This window comes from Salvelinus namaycush, chromosome 1 (assembly GCF_016432855.1).
Source record: "Salvelinus namaycush isolate Seneca chromosome 1, SaNama_1.0, whole genome shotgun sequence".
In the NCBI taxonomy this organism is placed as follows: Eukaryota; Metazoa; Chordata; class Actinopteri; order Salmoniformes; family Salmonidae; genus Salvelinus; species Salvelinus namaycush.
Window position 1 is genome coordinate 7,847,139 of NC_052307.1, and position 26,866 is coordinate 7,874,004.

The following is a 26,866-nucleotide window of genomic DNA, read 5'->3' on the forward strand; positions in this document are numbered from 1 at the left end:
AACCTGGCCAAGGCTTTCAACTCTGTCAATCACCTCATTCTTATCGGCAGACTCAATAGCCTTGGCTTCTCAAATGACTGCCTCGCCTGGTTCACCAACTACTTCTCAGATAGAGTTCAGTGTGTCAAATCGGAGGCCCTGTTGTCCAAACCTCTGGCCTTCTCTAAGGGGGTGCCACAGGGTTCAATTCTCGGGCCGACTCTTTTCTCTGTATATATCAATGATGTCGCTCTTGCTGCTGGTGATTCTCTGATCCACCTCTACGGAGACGACACCATTCTGTACACTTCTGGCCCTTCTTTGGACACTGTGTTAACAAACCTCCAAACGAGCTTCAATGCCATTCAACACTCCTTCCGTGGCCTCCAACTGCTTTCAAATGCAAGTAAAACTAAATGCATGCTCTACAACCGATTGCTGCCCGCACCCGCCCGCCCGTCTAGCATCACTACTCTGGACGGTTCTGACTTAGAATATGTAAACAACTACAAATACCTAGGTGTCTGGTTAGACTGTAAACTCTCCTTCCAGACTCACATTAAGCATCTCCAATCCAAAGTTAAATCTAGAATCGGCTTCCTATTTCACAACAAAGCCTCCTTCACTCATGCTGCCAAACATACCCTCGTAAAACTGACTATCCTACCAATCCTTGACTTCAGCGGTGTAATTTACAAAATAGCGTCCAACACTCTACTGAACCAGGTTGCATGCATTGGTTACAGTTGAAGCTTTTTCTTGAGTGGGCAGCTTTATGAAAGGCAGTCAATATTTAAGTCACCCAGAAAATATACCTCTCTATTTGTATCACATACATTATCAAGCATTTTCACACATTATCCAGATACTGATTGTTAGCACTTGGTGGTCTATAGCTGCTTCCCACAAAAATGGGCTTTAGGTGAGGCAGATGAATCTTCAAATAACAAACCGAGTGTTTCCAGTATACAATGTTCAGCTGCACGCACAGGTAAACACACAGCATAGACTTTAGATCTTTATGTAAACTATAGTCCTTCAATCAATGACAGATATACAGTCAGGTCCAAAAGTATTGACAACCTTGATAAAGATGAGCAAAAAAGTATGTATAAAATATATAATACAAATACTGAGCTGTATTGTATGCTCATAAAAAAGGGGAAATTATACATTACTCAGAGAAAGAGAAGTAATACTCTCAAAAGAGAGGGGTCAACATTATTGGAACCCTATTTTTCAATACCTTTTAATACCTCACCTTGTGAGGATAATGGCCCTGAGCCTTTTTCTAAAATGTTTTATGAGATTGGAGAACATATTGGGGGATCCATACAGATACATTCCTCCATACAGATACATTCCTCCATACAGATACATTCCTCCATACAGATACATTCCTCCATATAGATTGTTTCCAGATCCTTGATAACCTTTGTCTGCGCATATGAACTGCCCTCTTCAATTCATACCACAGGTTTTCAATGGGGTTCAAGTCCGAAAATGTTGATTTTGTGGTTCATTAACCATTTCTTTCTGGATGTTGATGTGTGCTTGGGGTTATTGTCTTGCTGGAAGACCCACCTGCAGCCAAGTTTCAGCCACCTGGCACAGGCAACCAGGTTTCTGGCTAAAAGGTCCTGGTACTGGGTAAAGTTCATGATGCTGTTGATCTTAACAAGGGCCCCAGGACCAGTGGAAGCAAAATAGCCCAATACAATCAAATATCCACCACCATATTTTACAGTAGGTATGGGGCTCTTTTCTGCTTATACAGTGCATTCGGGAAAGTATTCAGACCCCTTGCCTTTTTCTACATTTTGTTATGTTACAGCCTTATTCTAAAAAAAAAAATGTTTTTTAAATGTCCCTCATCAATCTATCTCAATACCCCATAATGACAAAGCAAAAACAAGTTTTAAGAAACTGAAATATCACTTTTGCATAAGTATTCAGCAATTTGTTGAAGACCCTTTGTCTTCATGAGTATGACATTACAAGCTTGGCACACCTGTATTGTTTTAGGCAAGTCAGTTAAGAACGAAACCTCAAGCTCTGTCAGGTTGGATGGGGAGCATCGCAACACAGCTATTTTCAGGTCTCTCCAGAGTCTGGGCCGCTCAAGGACATCCAGAGACTTGTCCTGAAAGCCACTCCTTATACAATTGTATTAGTATAAAATAATATAACTTCCCAATTTTCTGCATACAATATAGCTCAGTACTTGTATTCTATATTTTATACAGTCATGCTGACTGTATATGCTTGTGCATGACTTGATTGATCATAAGGATGGTCAATTTACTATTATCTGAAGTACTATGTTTTTTTTCAGAATGATTAACATTTTATTATGGTATCATTATCTGCTTTTAGTGTAAGTTAAATTTCACTTAATTGATTTAGATGATAGCAACTTACACACACACACACACAGACCTGACTGCTGCGGGACACCTACCACACACACACACACACACACACACACACACACACACACACACACACACACACACACACACATACAGACCTGACTGCTGTGGGACACCTACTACACACACACACAAATATACACCTTTTAGAAAGGGGAAGTATTTACACACAAAATAACTCTATTAGTCAGATTGGCAGCGGCTTATCTGAAAGCTGTTGTGATTGTTCTGCATTTTATTTGAGGAAATTGAAAGTCAAGTTAGCTGTGATCTTGTGACCGAAACCTACCATTACCACATCCGCTATTGAGAATCGTCATATTCTTTCACCTTGTTCTCACAGCACCCACATATGACATAGCTATGGCATCTGACACAGCTCTGGGTCTGACAGCATTCACCTTGCTAGTACTTTCCCTGCTCCACCAGTGTGTCCCTCACCCACTCACTCCTCCGAATAATGGACTTCGTAAGTGTCGCACCAACTTGTCCATTCCAGCCCTGGAGGTGCTCCCAGGCGGGGGATGGGACAACCTGAGGAACATGGACATGGGACGAGTCATGAACTTCAGCTTCTCCCAGTGCCAGACCACGGAGGACGGATTCTACCTCATCCCGGATGAGGTTTTTGTCATCCCACAGAAGCTCACTGGTGTGGAGACCAATTCTGAGATCATCAACACTTGGCTGGAACAACGCAGCTCCACGTCTTTCTCAATCAACTCAGACGTGTCCTTTCTCTCCGTGCTCAATGCTAAGTTCTCCATCGAGAATCAGCGGGTGAAGACTCACCAGGTCAAAGGGAGCTCTGTCACCGCTCGTGTACAAGTGAGTTTCTCCATAAAGAAACAATACTTTTTGAACAATTATTTATCTATTTAATGTCGCGTACATTCATCTCGGCAATGATAAAATAATTTATGTTTTGACATAGTTTGTAGTAAGTCTCCCTTACTAGATTTTAAAAAGAGAGAGTGGAATATCCATGTTATTACAGTAATCCTGTTCCTTTTAAGGCTTTCTGAACAGTCAGTACTAGATAGTGTACCTTATCTTAGTATACTTTGATCTCTAGATTAGCAATTAAGGACACCAAGCCTCAAGGTTATTTCCTGGTTAATGATGAAATAAAAAACAACGGATTGCTCCCTTCCAGGTGCGTAACTTCCTATACACGGTAAAGGCTCACCCTGACTTCACTCTGGATGGGCGCTTTGCCCACCAGGCTGAGGAGATCGCAGATGCAATAGAAAACAACCAGACTCGACAGGCAGCGTATTTATCTGAGAAGATGGTGTTGGACTATGGAACCCATGTGATAACCAGTGTTGATGCAGGGGCGGCCTTAGTGCAAGAGGACTATCTCCGTTCATCTTACGTGTCCGACAGTGAGACGGCAAAGTTCTCTGTTTCGGCATCGGCAGGTCTTAACTTCTTTGATAAAGTCAAATTTGACATTGGCAGCAAGGACACACAAGAGACATCCGAGTCACATAGTTATCAGGGCAACATCACCTACTCCATAATACAGAGTCATGGTGGGGCTCCCTTCTACCCAGGCATCACTTTGCAGAAGTGGCAGGAGAGCACCAAGAACAACCTGGTGGGCATCGACCGGGCAGGACTGCCTCTGCACTACTTCCTCAACCGGATTACCTTCCCCGATCTCCCTGAACCAACCATCGGCAAACTGGCGCTGTCTGTTAGTCAGGCCATCCAGCGCTACTATACCATTAACACACACCCTGGCTGTGTTAAACCAGACTCCAAGAACTTCAACTTCCAAGCCAATATGGACGACAGCTCCTGCGAGGGTCCGGCCACCAACCTCAGCTTCGGTGGGGTGTTTCAGGAGTGCACCAAGCTCACTGGGGATGCAGACCCAATCTGCCAAGCCCTGGCTCAGAAGAACCCCGACACAGGCTCTTACTCATGTGGTCAGCCCTACAATGCCACCCTGTTACGCTCTGAGGTGAGAGAGGAGAGCTACAGCACGTATGAGTGCCACAGGCATTGCCATGGCTGCTGGCTGCTTTTAACTTGCTGCGACAACGTCTGTGGAGATGCCTACCATGTCCGCTCCGCTCGCATTGACACCTACTGGTGCTCCACCAATGAGGCAACCCCAGAGTACTCAGGATACCTCTTTGGGGGACTCTATAGCCCATCCCTGTTGAACCCTCTGACCAAAACTAAGAGCTGCCCTCCAAACTTCAACATTCAAATGAAGCTTCTGTCCAACGGTCTGATGATCTGCCTGAGCAATGACTATGAGACTGCCACCAGGTTTTCAGTCGCCTTTGGAGGCCTGTTCAGTTGCCAGTCTAACAACCCCCTTGCACAGAATCAACCCCGTTGCCCTCCCCAGTTCAGCCAGCACCTGGCTGCTGTTAGTGATGGCTGCCAGGTGCTCTACTGTGTCCAGTCTGGCTTGTTCACAGGTGGCCAGCTGCTGCCTGTACGCTTGCCACCTTTCACTCGTCCTCCACTGATCAGCATGACTGCCACCAACACGGTGGCTGTGATGACCGAGGGAGATCGGGCGTGGGTCAGGGTGGGACAGACCAAGATGTGGAAGCTGGCCAAGGTGACAGAGATCCAGAGTATGGTGCAGGTGTTCGATCCAGCCTCGGGACAGATGACAGGGGGGCAGAAGTCTGGTGTGGCCTTTGGAGTAATTTGCTTGGTTGCCTTGGTGGTGGTTGGGGCTGTGCTGCTGGTGAGACGGAGGAGGGTCTCAAGGTTTGGGAGGGGGAGAGGATATGAGGAGATCCACAGCGAGGGGCAGAGTGAGGGAGGTGTGGAGAGTCAAGAAGAGCAGGGCTCGGAGACAATGACCCAGACCCTGTTGCCATGAGACCACCTTCCACACAGTTTACATATTAAGAAGAAAACAGCTTTGAGATAACTGTGCTCTATTGTATAATCAACCTCTCACACTTGCTTTCCCTTTACGATCAATAATCTCAAATACTGGCTAGATATAAGATGGAAAATGCACAAATTTACTGCGACGCAAATTATTTAGTAAAAGTCACCAACGTGTTGGCAGCTTCCTGCCTTCACCAGGGGTTTACTACACAATACATTAGTACACAACACCACACCACACCATACAACACAACACAACACAATACAATACAACACAATACAATACCATACAACACAACACAACACAATACAATACAACACAATACAACACAATACTGTTAATGAATGTATGGCAAAAAGGGTGAAAAAATCTATTGACCTATTTTTGATGTTTTGAGTTTAATTTTTATCCTGTGGTTATGCTTTCATGCTTTCCATTGAGAATGTTTTTACTGAAATCTACTATGATTCAATAGCATTATTGTATTCTGTTATAACATTTTAATTCGCTTGTGTATGTGTTGGACATGAAAATAAAACAACTAACACAATATTCATTGAAGTTACTTATCTTGTCAAATGTCACAGCTGTACTTTAAAAGACGCCAACAAGGGTTCACTATAGGACATTATAGTCTGGTGACCTCTAGCGTGTTTTGACAGACATCGCAGTCCCCTCAGAATATTTCTTCTCCGTCAAAAGTATTGCGGTGGGGAAGTGGAATACATGAATGTACATGTAACCAAAGCAGGTCACATGTATCTTGATAAACAGTATAATTTCTCAAGACTCAAATTGAGACTCATCATTGTCATTTTTTATTTTATTTTTGTAAAATACTATTGCCTAATTTGCTATCACAACACATATCATCTTAAATCTTCCTCCATAAAGCCTTCCTAATTTCCCCCTGAACATAAAAAGACAATGAAGAATCTGAGGACAAGGAGTTGATTTTGTTATTAGTACACAGACAGACATAAATATACAGTTACACACAGTTGCATACATACACACACACACACACACACACACACACACACACACACACACACACACACACACACACACACACACACACACACACACACACACACACACACACACACACACACACACACACACACTGAGCTTCCCGTAAAGAGGCAGAATGCCCATGCCACTCTTGAGTCTTGTGAAAACCTTCCCCCACACTCATCTGGGATTCATACTGTCAGCTTGTGCACATCAAAACAAAACCACTCAGCCGTGGAAATCTGTCTAACCTCAGGAAGAGAGGCCTGGAGCAGGGAAGTCCCTTAGCCACACAATGGCCTTGACATTCAGCACAGCGAAGAAGTGTTCCCCACAGAACCAGATATAGGACCAAGTGTTATTCGGTTCATAGTTTCTTATGGATGTCACGAGGAAGCAGCAAAACGACATTTTGTGCAGCAGCAGGCAGTTTTTACAAGAGAAGACGGGTCTCGTGAAATTCCAAAGGTAAAGCAGCTGACTGAGAAGAGAGGGTGAGACGAAAACAAACGCAGTTGGATGATTTAAAGGTAGGAGTGCGTGTCGGCGAGTGTGCACGGTTCTGTTTTCACTACAGCTGCAGGCAGAGCTGTAGTGAGATTTTGTGCTCCACTTAGCCTTTCAGTGTGGAGGGGGTTATTGGTGTGCCCTCATTTAGACACAAAACAAGAGTAGAACAATATACAACAACACTGTATATTATCTTTGATCTTTGGGAATCTTAGCCCCATTTGTGAATCCGTATTTAATGTATGTTATTTGTAACACTTTTCTAGAAGAAGCAGAGTGGCTATGGCAGAGGGGCTATGGAAGAGGGGCTATGGAAGAGGGGCTATGGCAGAGGGGCTATGGAAGAGGGGCTATGGAAGAGGGGCTATGGCAGAGGGGCTATGGCAGAGGGGCTATGGCAGAGGGGCTATGGCAGAGGGGCTATGGAAGAGGGGCTATGGAAGAGGGGCTACGGAAGAGGGGCTACGGCAGAGGGGCTACGGCAGAGGGGCTATGGCAGAGGGGCTATGGAAGTGGGGCTATGGCAGAGGGGCTATGGCAGAGGGGCTATGGCAGAGGGGCTATGGCAGAGGGGCTACGGCAGAGGGGCTACGGAAGAGGGGCTACGTCAGAGGGGCTACGGCAGAGGGGCTACGGCAGAGGGGCTACGACAGAGGGGCTACGGCAGGGGGGCTATGGAAGAGGGGCTACGTCAGAGGGGCTACGTCAGAGGGGCTACGACAGAGGAGCTATGGAAGAGGGGCTATGGACGAGGGGCTACGTCAGAGGGGCTATGGCAGAGGGGCTATGGCAGAGGGGCTGAGGAAAAGGGGCAATGGAAGAGGGGCTATGGCAGAGGGGCTATGGCAGAGGGGCTATGGCAGAGGGGCTATGGCAGAGGGGCTATGGAAGAGAGGCTATGGAAGAGGGGCTATGGCAGAGGGGCTATGGCAGAGGGGCTATGGCAGAGGGGCTACGTCAGGGGGGCTATGACAGAGGGGCTATGACAGAGGGGCTGTGACAGAGGGGCTATGGCAGAGGGGCTACGTCAGAGGGGCTATGGCAGAGGGGCTATGGCAGAGGGGCTATGGAAGAGGGGCTACGTCAGAGGGGCTACGACAGAGGGGCTATGGAAGAGGGGCTATGGAAGAGGGGCTATGGCAGAGGGGCTATGGAAGAGGGGCTATGGAAGAGGGGCTACGTCAGAGGGGCTATGGCAGAGGGGCTATGGCAGAGGGGCTGAGGAAAAGGGGCAATGGAAGAGGGGCTATGGCAATGGGGCTATGGCAGAGGGGCTATGGAAGAGGGGCTATGGCAGAGGGGCTATGGCAGAGGGGCTATGGCAGAGGGGCTATGGCAGAGGGGCTATGGAAGAGGGGCTATGACAGAGGGGCTATGGAAGAGGGGCTATGGCAGAGGGGCTATGGAAGAGGGGCTATGGCAGAAGGGCTATGGCAGAGGGGCTACGTCAGAGGGGCTATGACAGAGGGGCTATGACAGAGGGGCTATGGCAGAGGGGCTATGGAAGAGGGGCTATGGAAGAGGGGCTATGGAAGAGGGGCTACGTCAGAGGGGCTATGGAAGAGGGGCTATGGCAGAGGGGCTATGGAAGAGGGGCTACGTCAGAGGGGCTACGTCAGAGGGGCTACGGAAGAGGGGCTACGGAAGAGGGGCTACATCAGAGGGGCTACGGCAGAGGGGCTATGGAAGAGGGGCTATGGAAGAGGGGCTACGGAAGAGGGGCTACGGCAGAGGGGCTATGGCAGAGGGGCTATGGCAGAGGGGCTATGGAAGTGGGGCTATGGCAGAGGTGCTATGGCAGAGGGGCTATGGCAGAGGGGCTACGGCAGAGGGGCTACGTCAGAGGGGCTACGTCAGAGGGGCTACGTCAGAGGGGCTATGGAAGAGGGGCTATGGCAGAGGGGCTATGGCAGAGGGGCTATGGCAGAGGGGCTATGGAAGAGGGGCTATGGAAGAGGGGCTACGTCAGAGGGGCTACGTCAGAGGGGCTACGTCAGAGGGGCTATGGCAGAGGGGCTATAGCAGAGGGGCTATGGGAGAGGGGCTATGACAGAGGGGCTATGGCTGAGGGGCTACGTCAGAGGGGCTATGGCAGAGGGGCTATAGCAGAGGGGCTATGGGAGAGGGGCTATGACAGAGGGGCTATGGCTGAGGGGCTACGTCAGAGGGGCTATGGAAGAGGGGCTATGGAAAAGTGGCTATGGCAGAGGGGCTATGACAGAGGGGCTATGGCTGAGGGGCTATGTCAGAGGGGCTATGGAAGAAGGGCCATGGCAGAGGGGCTATGGAAGAGGGGCTACGTCAGAGGGGCTACGTCAGAGGGGCTACGGAAGAGGGGCTACGGAAGAGGGGCTACATCAGAGGGGCTACGGCAGAGGGGCTATGGAAGAGGGGCTATGGAAGAGGGGCTACGGAAGAGGGGCTACGGCAGAGGGGCTATGGCAGAGGGGCTATTGAAGTGGGGCTATGGCAGAGGGGCTATGGCAGAGGGGCTATGGCAGAGGGGCTACGGCAGAGGGGCTACGGCAGAGGGGCAACGTTAGAGGGGCTACGGCAGAGGGGCTACGGCAGAGGGGCTACGACAGAGGGGCTACGGCAGAGGGGCTATGGAAGAGGGGCTACGTCAGAGGGGCTACGTCAGAGGGGCTACGACAGAGGGGCTACGACAGAGGGGCTATGGAAGAGGGGCTATGGAAGAGGGGCTACGTCAGAGGGGCTATGGCAGAGGGGCTATGGCAGAGGGGCTGAGGAAAAGGGGCAATGGAAGAGGGGCTATGGCAGAGGGGCTATGGCAGAGGGGCTATGGAAGAGGGGCTATGGCAGAGGGGCTATGGCAGAGGGGCTATGGAAGAGGGGCTATGGAAGAGGGGCTATGGCAGAGGGGCTATGGCAGAGGGGCTATGGCAGAGGGGCTGTGACAGAGGGGCTATGGCAGAGGGGCTACGTCAGAGGGGCTATGGCAGAGGGGCTATGGAAGAGGGGCTACATCAGAGGGGCTACGACAGAGGGGCTATGGAAGAGGGGCTATGGAAGAGGGGCTATGGCAGAGGGGCTATGGAAGAGGGGCTATGGAAGAGGGGCTACGTCAGAGGGGCTATGGCAGAGGGGCTATGGCAGAGGGGCTGAGGAAAAGGGGCAATGGAAGAGGGGCTATGGCAATGGGGCTATGGCAGAGGGGCTATGGAAGAGGGGCTATGGCAGAGGGGCTATGGCAGAGGGGCTATGGCAGAGGGGCAACGTCAGAGGGGCTATGACAGAGGGGCTATGGAAGAGGGGCTATGGCAGAGGGGCTATGGCAGAGGGGCTATGGAAGAGGGGCTATGGCAGAGGGGCTACGTCAGAGGGGCTATGACAGAGGGGCTATGGAAGAGGGGCTATGGAAGAGGGGCTATGGAAGAGGGGCTATGGCAGAGGGGCTATGGCAGAGGGGCTATGGAAGAGGGGCTATGGAAGAGGGGCTATGGCAGAGGGGCTATGGCAGAGGGGCTACGTCAGAGGGGCTATGGCAGAGGGGCTATGGAAGAGGGGCTATGGAAGAGGGGCTATGGAAGAGGGGCTATGGCAGAGGGGCTATGACAGAGGGGCTATGGCTGAGGGGCTACGTCAGAGGGGCTATGGAAGAGGGGCTATGGCAGAGGGGCTATGGAAGAGGGGCTACGTCAGAGGGGCTACGTCAGAGGGGCTACGGAAGAGGGGCTACGGAAGAGGGGCTACATCAGAGGGGCTACGGCAGAGGGGCTATGGAAGAGGGGCTATGGAAGAGGGGCTACGGAAGAGGGGCTACGGCAGAGGGGCTATGGCAGAGGGGCTATGGCAGAGGGGCTATGGAAGTGGGGCTATGGCAGAGGGGCTATGGCAGAGGGGCTACGGCAGAGGGGCTACGGCAGAGGGGCTACGGCAGAGGGGCTATGGAAGAGGGGCTACGTCAGAGGGGCTACGTCAGAGGGGCTACGACAGAGGGGCTATGGAAGAGGGGCTATGGAAGAGGGGCTACGTCAGAGGGGCTATGGCAGAGGGGCTATGGCAGAGGGGCTGAGGAAAAGGGGCAATGGCACAGGGGCTATGGCAGAGGGGCTATGGAAGAGGGGCTATGGCAGAGGGGCTATGGCAGAGGGGCTATGGAAGAGGGTCTATGACAGAGGGGCTATGGAAGAGGGGCTATGGCAGAGGGGCTATGGCAGAGGGGCTACGTCAGAGGGGCTATGACAGAGGGGCTATGACAGAGGGGCTATGGAAGAGGGGCTATGGAAGAGGGGCTATGGCAGAGGGGCTATGGAAGAGGGGTTATGGAAGAGGGGCTACGTCAGAGGGGCTATGAGGGGCTATGGAAGAGGGGCTATGACAGAGGGGCTACGTCAGAAGGGCTATGACAGAGGGGCTATGGAAGAGGGGCTATGGAAGAGGGGCTATGTCAGAGGGGCTATGGCAGAGGGGCTATGGAAGAGGGGCTATGGAAGAGGGGCTATGGCAGAGGGGCTACGTCAGAGGGGCTATGGAAGAGGGGCTATGGAAGAGGGGCTATGGAAGAGGGGCTATGGAAGAGGGGCTATGGCAGAGGGGCTATGGAAGAGGGGCTATGGCAGAGGGGCTATGGCAGAGGGGCTACGTCAGAGGGGCTACGACAGAGGGGCTATGGAAGAGGGGCTATGGCAGAGGGGCTATGGAAGAGGGGCTATGGAAGAGGGGCTATGGAAGAGGGGCTATGTCAGAGGGGCTATGGCAGAGGGGCTATGGAAGAGGGGCTATGACAGAGGGGCTATGGCAGAGGGTCTATGGAAGAGGGGCTATGACAGAGGGGCTATGGAAGAGGGGCTATGGCAGAGGGGCTATGGCAGAGGGGCTATGGAAGAGGGGCTATGGCAGAGGGGCTATGGAAGAGGGGCTATGGAAGAGGGGCTATGACAGAGGGGCTATGGAAGAGGGGCTATGGCAGAGGGGCTATGGCAGAGGGGCTATGGCAGAGGGGCTATGGCAGAGGGGCTATGGAAGAGGGGCTACGTCAGAGGGGCTATGACAGAGGGGCTATGGAAGAGGGGCTATGGCAGAGGGGCTATGGAAGAGGGGCTATGGCAGAGGGGCTATGGAAGAGGGGCTATGGAAGAGGGGCTACGGCAGAGGGGCTACGTCAGAGGGGCTATGGAAGAGGGGCTATGGAAGAGGGGCTATGGAAGAGGGGCTATGGAAGAGGGACTATGGCAGAGGGGCTATGGAAGAGGGGCTATGGCAGAGGGGCTATGGCAGAGGGGCTATGACAGAGGGGCTATGGAAGAGGGGCTATGGCAGAGGGGCTATGGAAGAGGGGCTATGGAAGAGGGGCTATGGAAGAGGGGCTATGGCAGAGGGGCTATGGAAGAGGGGCTATGGAAGAGGGGCTATGGCAGAGGGGCTATGGAAGAGGGGCTATGGAAGAGGGACTATGGAAGAGGGGCTATGGAAGAGGGGCTATGGAAGAGGGGCTATGGCAGAGGGGCTACGTCAGAGGGGCTATGACAGAGGGGCTATGGAAGAGGGGCTATGGCATTGGGGCTATGGAAGAGGGGCTATGGAAGAGGGGCTATGGCAGAGGGGCTATGGAAGAGGGGCTATGGAAGAAGGGCTATGGCAGAGGGGCTATGGAAGAGGGGCTATGGAAGAGGGGCTATGGCAGAGGGGCTATGGAAGAGGGGCTATGGAAGAGGGGCTATGGAAGAGGGGCTATGGCAGAGGGGCTACGTCAGAGGGGCTACGGCAGAGGGGCTACGGCAGAGGGGCTACGGCAGAGGGGCTACGGCAGAGGGGCTATGGCAGAGGGGCTACGTCAGAGGGGCTACGACAGAGGGGCTATGGAAGAGGGGCTATGGCAGAGGGGCTATGGAAGAGGGGCTATGGCAGAGGGGCTATGGCAGAGGGGCTACGTCAGAGGGGCTACGGAAGAGGGGCTACGGAAGAGGGGCTACATCAGAGGGGCTACGGCAGAGGGGCTATGGAAGAGGGGCTATGGAAGAGGGGCTACGGAAGAGGGGCTACGGCAGAGGGGCTATGGCAGAGGGGCTATTGAAGTGGGGCTATGGCAGAGGGGCTATGGCAGAGGGGCTACGGCAGAGGGGCTACGGAAGAGGGGCAACGTTAGAGGGGCTACGGCAGAGGGGCTACGGCAGAGGGGCTACGACAGAGGGGCTACGGCAGAGGGGCTATGGAAGAGGGGCTACGTCAGAGGGGCTACGTCAGAGGGGCTACGACAGAGGGGCTACGACAGAGGGGCTATGGAAGAGGGGCTATGGAAGAGGGGCTACGTCAGAGGGGCTATGGCAGAGGGGCTATGGCAGAGGGGCTGAGGAAAAGGGGCAATGGAAGAGGGGCTATGGCAGAGGGGCTATGGCAGAGGGGCTATGGAAGAGGGGCTATGGCAGAGGGGCTATGGCAGAGGGGCTATGGAAGAGGGGCTATGGAAGAGGGGCTATGGCAGAGGGGCTATGGCAGAGGGGCTATGGCAGAGGGGCTGTGACAGAGGGGCTATGGCAGAGGGGCTACGTCAGAGGGGCTATGGCAGAGGGGCTATGGAAGAGGGGCTACATCAGAGGGGCTACGACAGAGGGGCTATGGAAGAGGGGCTATGGAAGAGGGGCTATGGCAGAGGGGCTATGGAAGAGGGGCTATGGAAGAGGGGCTACGTCAGAGGGGCTATGGCAGAGGGGCTATGGCAGAGGGGCTGAGGAAAAGGGGCAATGGAAGAGGGGCTATGGCAATGGGGCTATGGCAGAGGGGCTATGGAAGAGGGGCTATGGCAGAGGGGCTATGGCAGAGGGGCTATGGCAGAGGGGCAACGTCAGAGGGGCTATGACAGAGGGGCTATGGAAGAGGGGCTATGGCAGAGGGGCTATGGCAGAGGGGCTATGGAAGAGGGGCTATGGCAGAGGGGCTACGTCAGAGGGGCTATGACAGAGGGGCTATGGAAGAGGGGCTATGGAAGAGGGGCTATGGAAGAGGGGCTATGGCAGAGGGGCTATGGCAGAGGGGCTATGGAAGAGGGGCTATGGAAGAGGGGCTATGGCAGAGGGGCTATGGCAGAGGGGCTACGTCAGAGGGGCTATGGCAGAGGGGCTATGGAAGAGGGGCTATGGAAGAGGGGCTATGGAAGAGGGGCTATGGCAGAGGGGCTATGACAGAGGGGCTATGGCTGAGGGGCTACGTCAGAGGGGCTATGGAAGAGGGGCTATGGCAGAGGGGCTATGGAAGAGGGGCTACGTCAGAGGGGCTACGTCAGAGGGGCTACGGAAGAGGGGCTACGGAAGAGGGGCTACATCAGAGGGGCTACGGCAGAGGGGCTATGGAAGAGGGGCTATGGAAGAGGGGCTACGGAAGAGGGGCTACGGCAGAGGGGCTATGGCAGAGGGGCTATGGCAGAGGGGCTATGGAAGTGGGGCTATGGCAGAGGGGCTATGGCAGAGGGGCTACGGCAGAGGGGCTACGGCAGAGGGGCTACGGCAGAGGGGCTATGGAAGAGGGGCTACGTCAGAGGGGCTACGTCAGAGGGGCTACGACAGAGGGGCTATGGAAGAGGGGCTATGGAAGAGGGGCTACGTCAGAGGGGCTATGGCAGAGGGGCTATGGCAGAGGGGCTGAGGAAAAGGGGCAATGGAACAGGGGCTATGGCACAGGGGCTATGGAAGAGGGGCTATGGCAGAGGGGCTATGGCAGAGGGGCTATGGAAGAGGGTCTATGACAGAGGGGCTATGGAAGAGGGGCTATGGCAGAGGGGCTATGGCAGAGGGGCTACGTCAGAGGGGCTATGACAGAGGGGCTATGACAGAGGGGCTATGGAAGAGGGGCTATGGAAGAGGGGCAATGGCAGAGGGGCTATGGAAGAGGGGTTATGGAAGAGGGGCTACGTCAGAGGGGCTATGAGGGGCTATGGAAGAGGGGCTATGACAGAGGGGCTACGTCAGAAGGGCTATGACAGAGGGGCTATGGAAGAGGGGCTATGGAAGAGGGGCTATGGAAGAGGGGCTATGGCAGAGGGGCTATGGAAGAGGGGCTATGGAAGAGGGGCTATGGCAGAGGGGCTACGTCAGAGGGGCTATGGAAGAGGGGCTATGGAAGAGGGGCTATGGAAGAGGGGCTATGGAAGAGGGGCTATGGCAGAGGGGCTATGGAAGAGGGGCTATGGCAGAGGGGCTATGGCAGAGGGGCTACGTCAGAGGGGCTACGGCAGAGGGGCTATGGCAGAGGGGCTATGGCAGAGGGGCTATGGCAGAGGGGCTATGGAAGAGGGGCTATGGAAGAGGGGCTATGTCAGAGGGGCTATGGCAGAGGGGCTATGGAAGAGGGGCTATGGCAGAGGGGCTATGGCAGAGGGGCTATGGAAGAGGGGCTATGACAGAGGGGCTATGGAAGAGGGGCTATGGCAGAGGGGCTATGGCAGAGGGGCTATGGAAGAGGGGCTATGGCAGAGGGGCTATGGAAGAGGGGCTATGGAAGAGGGGCTATGACAGAGGGGCTATGGAAGAGGGGCTATGGCAGAGGGGCTATGGCAGAGGGGCTATGGCAGAGGGGCTATGGCAGAGGGGCTATGGAAGAGGGGCTACGTCAGAGGGGCTATGACAGAGGGGCTATGGAAGAGGGGCTATGGCAGAGGGGCTATGGAAGAGGGGCTATGGCAGAGGGGCTATGGAAGAGGGGCTATGGAAGAGGGGCTACGGCAGAGGGGCTACGTCAGAGGGGCTATGGAAGAGGGGCTATGGAAGAGGGGCTATGGAAGAGGGGCTATGGAAGAGGGACTATGGCAGAGGGGCTATGGAAGAGGGGCTATGGCAGAGGGGCTATGGCAGAGGGGCTATGACAGAGGGGCTATGGAAGAGGGGCTATGGCAGAGGGGCTATGGAAGAGGGGCTATGGAAGAGGGGCTATGGAAGAGGGGCTATGGCAGAGGGGCTATGGAAGAGGGGCTATGGAAGAGGGGCTATGGCAGAGGGGCTATGGAAGAGGGGCTATGGAAGAGGGGCTATGGAAGAGGGGCTATGGAAGAGGGGCTATGGAAGAGGGGCTATGGCAGAGGGGCTACGTCAGAGGGGCTATGACAGAGGGGCTATGGAAGAGGGGCTATGGCAGTGGGGCTATGGAAGAGGGGCTATGGAAGAGGGGCTATGGCAGAGGGGCTATGGAAGAGGGGCTATGGAAGAAGGGCTATGGCAGAGGGGCTATGGAAGAGGGGCTATGGAAGAGGGGCTATGGCAGAGGGGCTATGGAAGAGGGGCTATGGAAGAGGGGCTATGGAAGAGGGGCTATGGCAGAGGGGCTACGTCAGAGGGGCTACGGCAGAGGGGCTACGGCAGAGGGGCTACGGCAGAGGGGCTACGGCAGAGGGGCTATGGCAGAGGGGCTACGTCAGAGGGGCTACGACAGAGGGGCTATGGAAGAGGGGCTATGGCAGAGGGGCTATGGAAGAGGGGCTATGGCAGAGGGGCTATGGCAGAGGGGCTATGGAAGAGGGGCTATGGAAGAGGGGCTATGGCAGAGGGGCTATGGCAGAGGGGCTACGTCAGAGGGGCTATGACAGAGGGGCTATGGAAGAGGGGCTATGGCAGAGGGGCTATGGAAGAGGGGCTATGGCAGAGGGGCTACGTCAGAGGGGCTACGTCAGAGGGGCTACGGCAGAGGGGCTACGGCAGAGGGGCTATGGCAGAGGGGCTACGTCAGAGGGGCTATGACAGAGGGGCTATGGAAGAGGGGCTATGGCAGAGGGGCTATGGAAGAGGGGCTATGGCAGAGGGGCTATGGAAGAGGGGCTATGGAAGAGGGGCTATGGCAGAGGGGCTATGGCAGAGAGGCTATGGAAGAGGGGCTATGGAAGAGGGGCTATGGAAGAGGGGCTATGGAAGAGGGGCTATGGCAGAGGGGCTATGGCAGAGGGGCTATGGAAGAGGGGCTATGGAAGAGGGGCTACGTCAGAGGGGCTACGGCAGAGGGGCTACGGCAGAGGGGCTATGGCTGAGGGGCTACGTCAGAGGGGCTACGTCAGAGGGGCTACGTCAGAGGGGCTACGTCAGAGGGGCTATGGCAGAGGGGCTATGACAGAGGGGCTATGGAACAGGGGCTATGGAACAGGGGCTATGGAAGAGGGGCTACGTCAGAGGGGCTATAGCAGAGGGGCTATGGCAGAGGGGCTATGGAAGAGGGGCTATGGCAGAGGGGCTATGGCAGAGGGGCTACGTCAGAGGGGCTATGACAGAGGGGCTATGACAGAGGGGCTGTGACAGAGGGGCTATGGCAGAGGGGCTACGTCAGAGGGGCTATGGAAATTTTAAAATAGTTATGTTTTGATTTAGAAGATGTCATAAAACATCACTCAACATCCCATTGCATTGTGGAGGCATTTACATTTTTTAAAGAATGTAGACACTGTTTACAGTACAAGAAAGCTTTCCATTCCTGATAATAACCTCTGTAAATTCCAGGAGCCATGGCATTAAGAAGTCTCTTCCTTTATACCTTGAGCCTGCCCGTCCTGGTGCAGATGCCCAGTAGCAGAGCCTGTAGGACTGGATCGGGGTCAGAGTGTGAGAAAGCCCCCTTTGTGCCTGGCTACAACCTGGCAGGGGAGGGCTTCGACGTGGTCAGGATGCGTCGTAAAGGGGCCTATGTCATCAACGTCAAAGCCCACCTGTCTGACAACCACACATGTATTCTCTGTGAGAACCGCTTCCAGGAGGGACAGGTCCAGAGGCTGCCTTCTGCCGTGCTGGACTGGCGTCCATTGAGCCGCTGCAGCAAGCAGCTATCCAGTGCCCTGCACCACTCTGTGGACTCCCTACTACGTAGCTCTAGCTCCCTCATCAACAACAACTGGGGTATGGACCTGAGGCTAGAGACTTATGGCAAGGCAGTGCTGGGGGGCAGCCGCTCCGAAATGGCCAAGTTTGCCAGATCCCAGCACAGTGTGGACAAGGCCACCTTTGCCACCCATGAGATCAGCTGTACATACTACAGGTAGGGAAGGGCTTTATTGTTGACAGCTGTTTTCTATAGACTAATCTACCTCACTGTCACTAAATAGATTAAATATCTATGCTAAGGTTAATCTGTGTCGTTCTATTTGCATGAATTATTACAACGCATATGATATCATTATGACAACTTACTGAATCACTAATCGTTGCAGTATACAGTATCGTCTATCCTGGTCCCAGATCTGTTAGTGCTGTATAGCAAACACCTATGGTGGGTGTCATGCCAAACATGACAATGACCATGGGAGTTGGCATGAGACAGCACAAGCAGATCTGGGACCAGGCTGAGTATTCTCAATGAAAAGGGGTTGATGTAGATCCACATGCCCCGTTGTTGATTTTCCAGTTACAGGCTGGCAGACCATCCGGACCTCAGCGCTGAATTTGCTAAACATCTCAAGAGACTGCCACAGGAGCTTGACAACAAGAGCAAATTGCTGTACCGGCGGATGATCGACACGTACGGCACTCATTACATCCGTCAGGTACAGCTGGGTGGTAGGGTGAGGCGCGTCACTGCCTTCCGCACCTGCCTGGCCACCCTGAAGGGCTTCTCAGAGTCCGAGATAAAGACCTGCTTAAATGTTGAGCTGAAAATGGCCTTAGGCTTCCTCCCAGCAAACGCGTCCTTCTCCAACAAATGTGACGACCTCCTTAAGGGGAACATGAGCATGGGCTTCTACCAGGGGTTTATGACCCACAAGATTGAGGTTCTAGGAGGGGAAAAGTATTTTCCCGATATCTTGTACCATCAGGACCCGTCCGAAGCATACCATAGCTGGATGAACAGCTTGCATGATAATCCAGATGTGGTCTCCTATGCTATATTCCCCCTGCACAACCTGGTTGATGATCCAGAGGTTAGTGCCAACCTGAGGAGCACGGTGACAGAGTACATTGACGAGAACAAGCTTCCTGTAGACCAGGGGGAATTCAAAACCTGCTCCCCGACCCCTAACCTGGATCACAACTGTTGTCCTCTACGGGCAGGCCGCGGGACTCTCAGGGTAATGGTCCACAGAGCCGCAGGTTTGAGAGCAGATACCTTCACAAAGACTGATGGCTATGTTAAAATATGGTACAATGGCATGTATGAGGAAACAAATACTGTCATGGATGATAATGATCCGGTATGGAATGCCACGTACAACTTTGGCTCAGTGGAGTTTGGTCATCAGCTGCTGTTTGAGGTTTGGGACAGAGATGTGATTTACAATGACATGGCAGGAAGATGTTTGGTCTTCCCTGAACGAGGAACTCATTCACACAGCTGTCAGCTAAAGAAAGGGGTTCTGCACTTCACTTACAGCTCTGAATGTGACGCCCACTTAACAGGCTACAGGTGTGGACGGTACTCTCCTAGTACATAAGGTTATGGATTGAAAATACACCTTGGTCGTATTCATTAGTGCACACCGTAGCAAAATATTTTGCAACGGGGGGGGGGGGGGACACAAGCATTTCTTATTTGACAATAAGATTGTTGGTCAAAATGTTGACGTGTTCCAACCCTGGCCTGTATCAATAATTGGTGTTTATTTTAGAATAAGGCCGGGATTCAATATAAAGCGCATTTTGGAGTGATGCCATTAAAGTCAATGATCCAGTTTCAGTTCACAGAGATCACATTATCGGCAATAGCTGCAAATGTCCGCTAATTTGGAAATAACCTTAAATGTCAAGCGAGCTACAATGTGCTTCGGGGTTGAATCCCGGCCTTAGTCAGCCTTTCTTTATTTCTGTATCTATTATATACCTAGAAATACATACCAATAAAGTAGATGAACAAAAGTATTCACGTCTCAGGTTTTTGTTCAGTAATGAACACAACAATTATTTATTGTTTGACCATCTCCAGGTGAATCTGTCATTGTAAAATCAGTTACAACAAACACTGCTATATAATATTTTTTTTGTGCTCTAAATTCAGATGCACCATCAGGATAAATCCATTTGATTTCAATCACTTTTTGACAGCACCCCTTTTGATTTGAACGAAACCTTCCATACGTATGTACGCATTGTAGAAGTGCTCAGAAAGTGACTCTTTGGACCTGAATGAAAAAAACATTCAAGACATAAAGGAAAAGGTTGATATAATTTAAAGCTTCAAAACAGGGTTGTCAAACAGTTTTATAATTTGAAAAAAAAAAAAATATTTTCTTAAATGTCATTTTGTAGCCTTAAACGTCAATTAGGCCGATCTAAAACGCTGTAGAATTCACTTTTGTATCTTCATTTGTTTTTGTGTGTGAGGGGGGGTTTGCATAAAAAGGACACCAATAAGAAGGGACTTGCTTGGGCCAAGAAACATGAACAATGAACATTAGACTGGTGGAAATCTGTCCATTGGTCTGATGAGTCTTTGTAAGATGCAGAGTAGGTGAACAGATGATCTCTGCATGTGTGGTTCCCACCGTGAAGCATGGAGGAGAAGGTGTGATGGTGTGAGGGTACTTTGCTGGTGACACTGTTTGTGATTTACTTAGAATTTAAGACACACTTAACCAGCATAGCTACCACAGCATTCTGCAGCGATACAACATCCCGTCTAGTTTAAGCTTAGTAGGACTTGTTTGTTTTTCAACAGGACAATGACCCAACACACCTCCAGGCTGTGTAAGGACTATTTGACCAAGAAGGAGAGTGATGGAGTGCTGCATCAGATGACCTGGCCTCCGCAATCACCCCGACCTCAACCCAATTGAGATGGTTAACACTTTTTTGGTCACTACATGATCCATATGTGTTATTTCATAGTTGATGTCTTCACTATTTTTCTACAATGTAGAAAATAGTAAAAAATAAGGGAAAACCCTTGAATGAATAGGTGTGTCAAAACTTTTGACTGGTACTGTATATATTTATATAAAATATTTTGACCACCCTGTTTGTAAGCTTTTACATTATATCAACCCAACCGTTTCTGTTTTCCAGTGATGAAGACATGGATGTCTCATGGTATGGTAGCGTTTGCAAAATGTGTCAACTTTGAGCACCTCTATCTCCTGAATGTTTTGGTATTCAGGTCCCAAAAAAACGTTTCTGACGACTTCTTCCATGGGCAAACATGTATGCAAAGTTTTGATTAAATCAACATGGATTCTGTCAAAAGTGATTGAATTCATGTGGATTTACCAATCAACCAAATCCACAGATCTCTATAGTTGTACTTTGACTGGTCACGATGGACTCTAACAAATATTTTTTATAGCTAACCCAAAATAGAACACAGCCTGTCGTTTTCAATGGGAGCAAATGAATCATAGTGTGCAGAACAAGCGAGGAGGTGGGCAGAGCCAAGCAGGAGCTAGCGAGATCCTATTGGCGCGTTCTAGCATGTAGTTTTCCCGTAAGGAAACGCCTAGTCTGTGAAGTGCGCATTTGCAATAGATTCACCCTTCTATTCACCCTTCTAAACAATGCAATTCTTTGAAACGTTGGCAAAAGGTAAAGTCAAAAAAAAATTTAGCCGACTTTGTTTGTAACATATTATTATTATTATTTATTTTTTATCCCCAATTTCATGGTATCCAATTGTTAGTAGGTACTGTCTTGTCTCATCACTACAACTCCCGTACGGGCTCGGGAGAGACGAAGGTCAAGAGGTCTCCGAAGGACTCTGAAACACAACCCAACCAAGCCGCACTGCTTCTTAACACGGCACGCATCCAACCTGGAAGCCAGCCGCACCAATGTGTCGGAGGAAACACCGTACACCTAGCGGCCTGGTCAGCGCGCACTGCGCCCGGCCCGCCACAGGAGTCACTAGTGCGCGATGAGACAAGGATATCTCTACCAGCCAAACCCTCCCTAACCTGGACAACGCTAGGCCAATTGTGCGTCACCCCATGAACCTCCCGGTCGCGACAGAGCCTGGAATCGAACCCAGAGTCTCTGGTGGCACAGCTAGAACTGCGATGCAGTGCCTTAGACCACTGCGCCACCCGGGAGGCCAGGTTTGTAACATATTTTGTTTTGGGAACAGAAAACTGTACGGAGATCTAATGTTTCATCGATGACAAAATGTGCAGAATGTCTGGGTGGAAATGCCAACCAGATGTTTCAGATTTATACATCCGGTTGAACATCTGGCTCATTGTTATAGCTGTGCTACTAGTCCATTTCACCCATCTCATGTTCAAAGGTATCATTTTAACTCTTTCATTTCAGCTCTCTCATTTGCTGGCCAAGTAAAAATATTATATAGTATATATTATATGAGTCTTTCCCAAGATCACAATCTTTCACAATGAACAAGTAATTCACAATAATACTCAAATTAGGCATAGTAATCGAGACATTAGTCTTTCAGTGTCAAATACTTAAGTAGGCATAGCAATAAACTCAACGTTTATTTGTTCTGTAGATACAGGACAGTTTACATAGCACAACTAAATAGTAGCCATACATTCAGTAATGGCAATGTAGTGGAATACAATGAATACTTGTACAGTGGTGCAATAGAGGCAGCAGTGGTGTGGGTGTAGAAATGTGCAAAGAGTCATCCTGTGACAAGAACGTGGACAGAATAGATACTTCATTGTCCATTGATTAGAACGGAAATGTGAATTCCGCTTTTCCCAACACCCCGCAGTGCAGCACCCCTGGGTGGAGAACAATTGTGGGGGGGTTAAGTGCCTTGCTCAAGGGTACAATGGCAGGAGATGGTACATGGGAGAGTTCCAGCTGCCAGTTCAGTTCCACACCCATTTTTGTGTCGCCCTAGGTTTGAATCATTGTAGTCTTGGCAGCAGACCCATTCATTACTCCTGTAAGAGTCCTAGAGCAGTGCTTCCTGATCCTGGTCCTCCTAGGGACCCAAAGGGGTGCACATTTTAGTTTTTGCCTTAGCACTACACATCTGAATCAAATCATCAAAGTTTGATACATTGATCACTTGAATCAGCTGTGTAGTGTTATGACAAACATAAGAATGTGCACCCCTTTGGATCCCCAGGACCAGAATTGAGAAACAGAGGCTGGAGTGGACCGGAGCTGGCAGCTGGAAGGCTGCTGGTCATTGATCACATGTACCATCTCTTGACACTGTGCCCTTGAGCAAGGCACCTAACCCTCCAAAAATTGTTCTCCATCCAGGGGATCTGCACTGCTGCTGACCCTGTGTCAACTTGTGTGTATTTCTTGGTGTTGGGAAAGGGAGAGGACACATTTTCCTTCCAACCAATGGATTGTAAAGTGGTATTAAAATCCTCTTTGAAGTCATCTACATCTCTATCCAGCATATTGTACATCTAGAGAGGGATAGACAGCGCTGAGAACGTAAGCTGGCTCCCCATGTAGTCCACTCCAGAAACAAATATGTCTACCATCAAAAAAATAAAAAATAAACGAGAACAAATTAGATTCCCCTGCACAGGCATTTGTTGAAATACTGTATATCAGCACAATGTTGGTGGGACACATTTCACTTTGTTTATTACCCACAAACCCCCAAGATGAATATAAATTGCTAGCCTAGGTAGCCGATAGTGCATGAGTGGCTAATGAATTGCCAAATCGTCCTCTAAGTTAATCGACCTCATGCATGCCACTTTTCCCCCCCAGATTTCAGTCTTAAATAGCTTGTAAATAAGATCGACATTTCAATAAAAAAAGGTGTGGATTGTTCCACGAATATCCAATGTATACCATGGCATTGTTGAATATTCGTTTCTGATTGGCTTGAAGGGCATTCTAGAGAGAGCATTATTTCCCTATAATGCATGGTATAATTCAATGGCTATGAAGCTCATTCTTGGTCCGTGTATGTTTTGTTATTTTGATTTCCGAATCAAAACAGAGAATTGAAAAATAGCTTGTTTTATTTTTTTATAGTGTCAAAATTGGACATGGAAATAATGGAAAACAAATATCAATGAAATGTATTACATTTGAGATTTTTGTTTTTTTCGTTCATACCCGGAAGTACACACCCCCTCATAGGATATTCAGAGGTTTAGGGGGGGTTGTCTACAGCCTATGTTGGCAACACAAAGGATTAGACTGTGGGAGTGTGACAGGAAGATAAAATACTAATGTTAGCTAAGATGAAGAACTTATTATGAAGTTAGCATGCCAATAGAACAAACTCAACTACATCTGAACAAAGTTGGCTTGTAATAGCTGGCTAGTTAGTACTAACTGGCTATTGACTCACTAGCAGGCTGGCTAGCTAGCCCTACCTGGTTACTGGCAATAGTCATGCTAGCTAGTAGTACCCTTACAAAGAAGATTGCAGTTTTGAAACTGCAGTTGACTGTGGTATGTTGAATGCAGTGATTGCAGAATAACTGCAGTTATACTGCACTCAAACTACAGTTACACTGCAAGTACTGCAGTAAAAAAAAAATGTTATTTTGTATGCAGTATTTGCTGCATACTGTAGTTATACTGCACTCTTTTTTCGTAAAGGTAGCTAGCGGAAATAAGTTAGTCCTTCAACCTGCTACAAGATGATGCTGCCCAGCCAGAACTACCTGCTGCAGAAAGGTCAGATTTCTCCATTACTTTCTCTAGCTAACTTAGGTAGCTCTTTTGTCAGCTGATGGTGTTTATTGGCTGTGAAATAACAAACAGCAGTTACCGTACATGGTTACCTATCTGTCACTTTGCATAGCTAAATTAGCTATTGCTTACACATACAACAATATCCAATTAAGATATAGACAGTGCTGATGTATGTGTGAGTTGTGATTGTTCCCTCAGGAGAAAAGCACAGTATGGCATCTGAGCAGATCGTCACATCAGCCAATACAGTAAGTTAAATAAGCTTTTGAATTGGTATGGGTATACTTCACCAACATCCTGATCAATGAAAAGCAGAAGTAGGCAAATATTGCAAAAATATTACTGTGAAAATTGCCCTACTTCTCTGAATGTATATAGTCATAGAATTTTAATTTGATCACACTGTTGTTACAGGAAATTTCCTGTACATTACATTTTAGTCATTTAGCAGACGCTCTTATCCAGAGCAACTTACAGTAGAGTGCATACATTATTATTACATTTTACATACTGAGACAAGGATATCCCTACCGGCCAAAGCTATGCCAATTGTGCGTCGCCCCACGGACCTCCCGGTTGCGACAGAGCCTGGGCGCGAACCCAGCCCAGCCTGGGCGCGAACCCAGAGACTCTGGTGGCGCAGCTAGCACTGCGATGCAGTGCCCTAGACCACTGCGCCACCCGGGAGATACTGTACAGCAGGAAATGCAAACTTGTAGATGTATTCTAGGTTTTAAAAGGCTTCTAAAGTTTTGTAATTTCCACGTTAAAATGTCCGTTGATTTTCCCTTAACTAAAATTAATTAATCAATTAATTATACTGAAAGAAAATATAAACACAACATGCAACAATTATAATGGTTTTACTGAGTTACTGTTCATATAAGGAAATCAGTCAATTGAAAATGAATTAATTAGGCCCTAATCTATGGATTTCACATGACTGGGCAGGGGCGCAGCCACGGATGGACCTGGGAGGGCATACTTGGGAGCCAGGCCCACCCAACTGAACAAAGTTGGCTTGCAACAGCTGGCTGGCTAGCTACTTGTGTGCGTGCAATTAAGGTGTTGGCTTGACAGTTGCTGGATACGGGTTCGAGTCCTGGTCGAGGCTACCCTCTGAATTCGCTACTAAATACTTCCATTGTTGGTTTCATTGACCTGCCCCTAATTGACCCCTTTTTAGCTACAACTTATGTGTTCGTTGGAGAGGATCAACTTGAGCAAAGTGAGGTGTAGATTCACTGATCTACAAATAGTTTTCCCTGACAAATGAAGATTCACAGAGCTACGCCTCCTCTGGCTTAGGCAATCCCCCACCAAACATACAAGCACAACCAGACATTGATTGATTGGCGACAGCTTGTTTATTAAATACAATGTTCCTATGATTTTCTGCCTGCAGTAAACCTAGTGGATCATGCTGGAAATACCGATAAAAGCAAAACCAACAACCAAAAAGCATGGCCCTAATCATGGGTCAAGTCTCAAATGTTGCATTTCCACAGGAAGCCCAATTCTGATTCCCCCCCCCTAATTGGTCTTTCGACCAATCACATCAAGATCAGAATTGGGCTGCCTGTGTAAAGGCAGTCAAATACGGCTGAATTCTAGTGTATGTGGGTCTTATTTTTTTATAAATAATATAATAAATATATAAATAAAGGGGCCAATGTGTGACATCAGGGTCAAACTTTCAAAACGGTTTGATATAAATTTACATATGATTTTCTTGCAGCTTCACATAGGCTCAGTCCTGGCCAATATGCCACCCTAGGCGAAACAAAAAAATGTTTAATAGGCTATACAGTGTCGGCCCACAATGCTCTTTAATGCCTATCCATGTGGCAGCGTACCGTTTGTTAAACAGGAAGTTGTATTGGCTTTATAGTCCTGATACCTGACAAAGACTTAAGACTAACAATTTTGGCTATTCGAACTCTGAATACCAGCTACCATAGGCGGTGTGTAACTCCTGTCTTTACATAAATAAATCACGTCATTCAAAATACTTGACCAGAGAGCATGACTTAGCCACAGAGGATCATTAGCTTCTTCATTCTTTTGTTGCGGATTGTTTCAAATCACAAGCGAGTAGGCCTATGCTTAGTGGGGAAGTCCAGCTTCTTCATTCTTTTGTTGCGGATTGTTTCAAATCACAAGCGAGTAGGCCTATGCTTAGTGGGGAAGTCCGCAATTTGAGCAGCACACATGGCAGGAGGCCTAGCTGATTATTGAGTAGCTTTTCAGTGAAAAGGATCTAAAATATGTGTGAAGATAATGTGTCTTGAGTATAATTTGGAAAGTTGAGACAAGAAGAAGGGGAGGGATGGGTGGCGAAGAATTAGGCACATCTTTCTCCAGAATGCACTCTGCTCCCCAGAATGCACTCTGCTCTCCAGAATGCACTCTGCTCCCCAGAATGCACTCTGCTCTCCAGAATGCACTCTGCTCCCCAGAATGCACTCTGCTCTCCAGAATGCACTCTGCTCCCCAGAATGCACTCTGCTCTCCAGAATGCACTCTGCTCCCCAGAATGCACTCTGCTCTCCAGAATGCACTCT

General features: G+C 50.0%; 2 protein-coding genes across 2 annotated transcripts; both read left to right on the top strand.

Moving 5' to 3' along the window:
• Positions 1–2,750: 2,750 nt before the first annotated feature.
• On the top strand, positions 2,751–5,835 carry mpeg1.1 (macrophage expressed 1, tandem duplicate 1). Its single transcript, XM_038989084.1, has 2 exons — positions 2,751–3,239; positions 3,568–5,835. The coding sequence occupies exons 1-2, from the start codon at positions 2,775–2,777 to the stop codon at positions 5,266–5,268; spliced, it is 2,166 nt and encodes a 721-aa protein (XP_038845012.1). The 5' UTR covers positions 2,751–2,774; the 3' UTR covers positions 5,269–5,835.
• A 906-nt stretch (positions 5,836–6,741) lies between these two features.
• prf1.5 (perforin 1.5) lies at positions 6,742–19,255 on the top strand. The gene is made up of 3 exons (XM_039000821.1): positions 6,742–6,827; positions 17,241–17,772; positions 18,139–19,255. Exons 2-3 carry the CDS (start codon positions 17,246–17,248, stop codon positions 19,160–19,162), a joined length of 1,551 nt encoding a protein of 516 aa, XP_038856749.1. The 5' UTR covers positions 6,742–6,827; positions 17,241–17,245; the 3' UTR covers positions 19,163–19,255.
• Positions 19,256–26,866: the final 7,611 nt, after the last annotated feature.

Coding starts and splice junctions, on each gene's coding strand:
- prf1.5 (XM_039000821.1), top strand. CDS start 17,246: ATGGCATTAAGAAGTCTCTTCCTTTATACCTTGAGCCTGCCCGTCCTG. Junction 17,773..18,138: donor ATCAGCTGTACATACTACAG/GTAGGGAAGGGC, acceptor TTGATTTTCCAG/TTACAGGCTGGCAGACCATC.
- mpeg1.1 (XM_038989084.1), top strand. CDS start 2,775: ATGGCATCTGACACAGCTCTGGGTCTGACAGCATTCACCTTGCTAGTA. Junction 3,240..3,567: donor CTGTCACCGCTCGTGTACAA/GTGAGTTTCTCC, acceptor GCTCCCTTCCAG/GTGCGTAACTTCCTATACAC.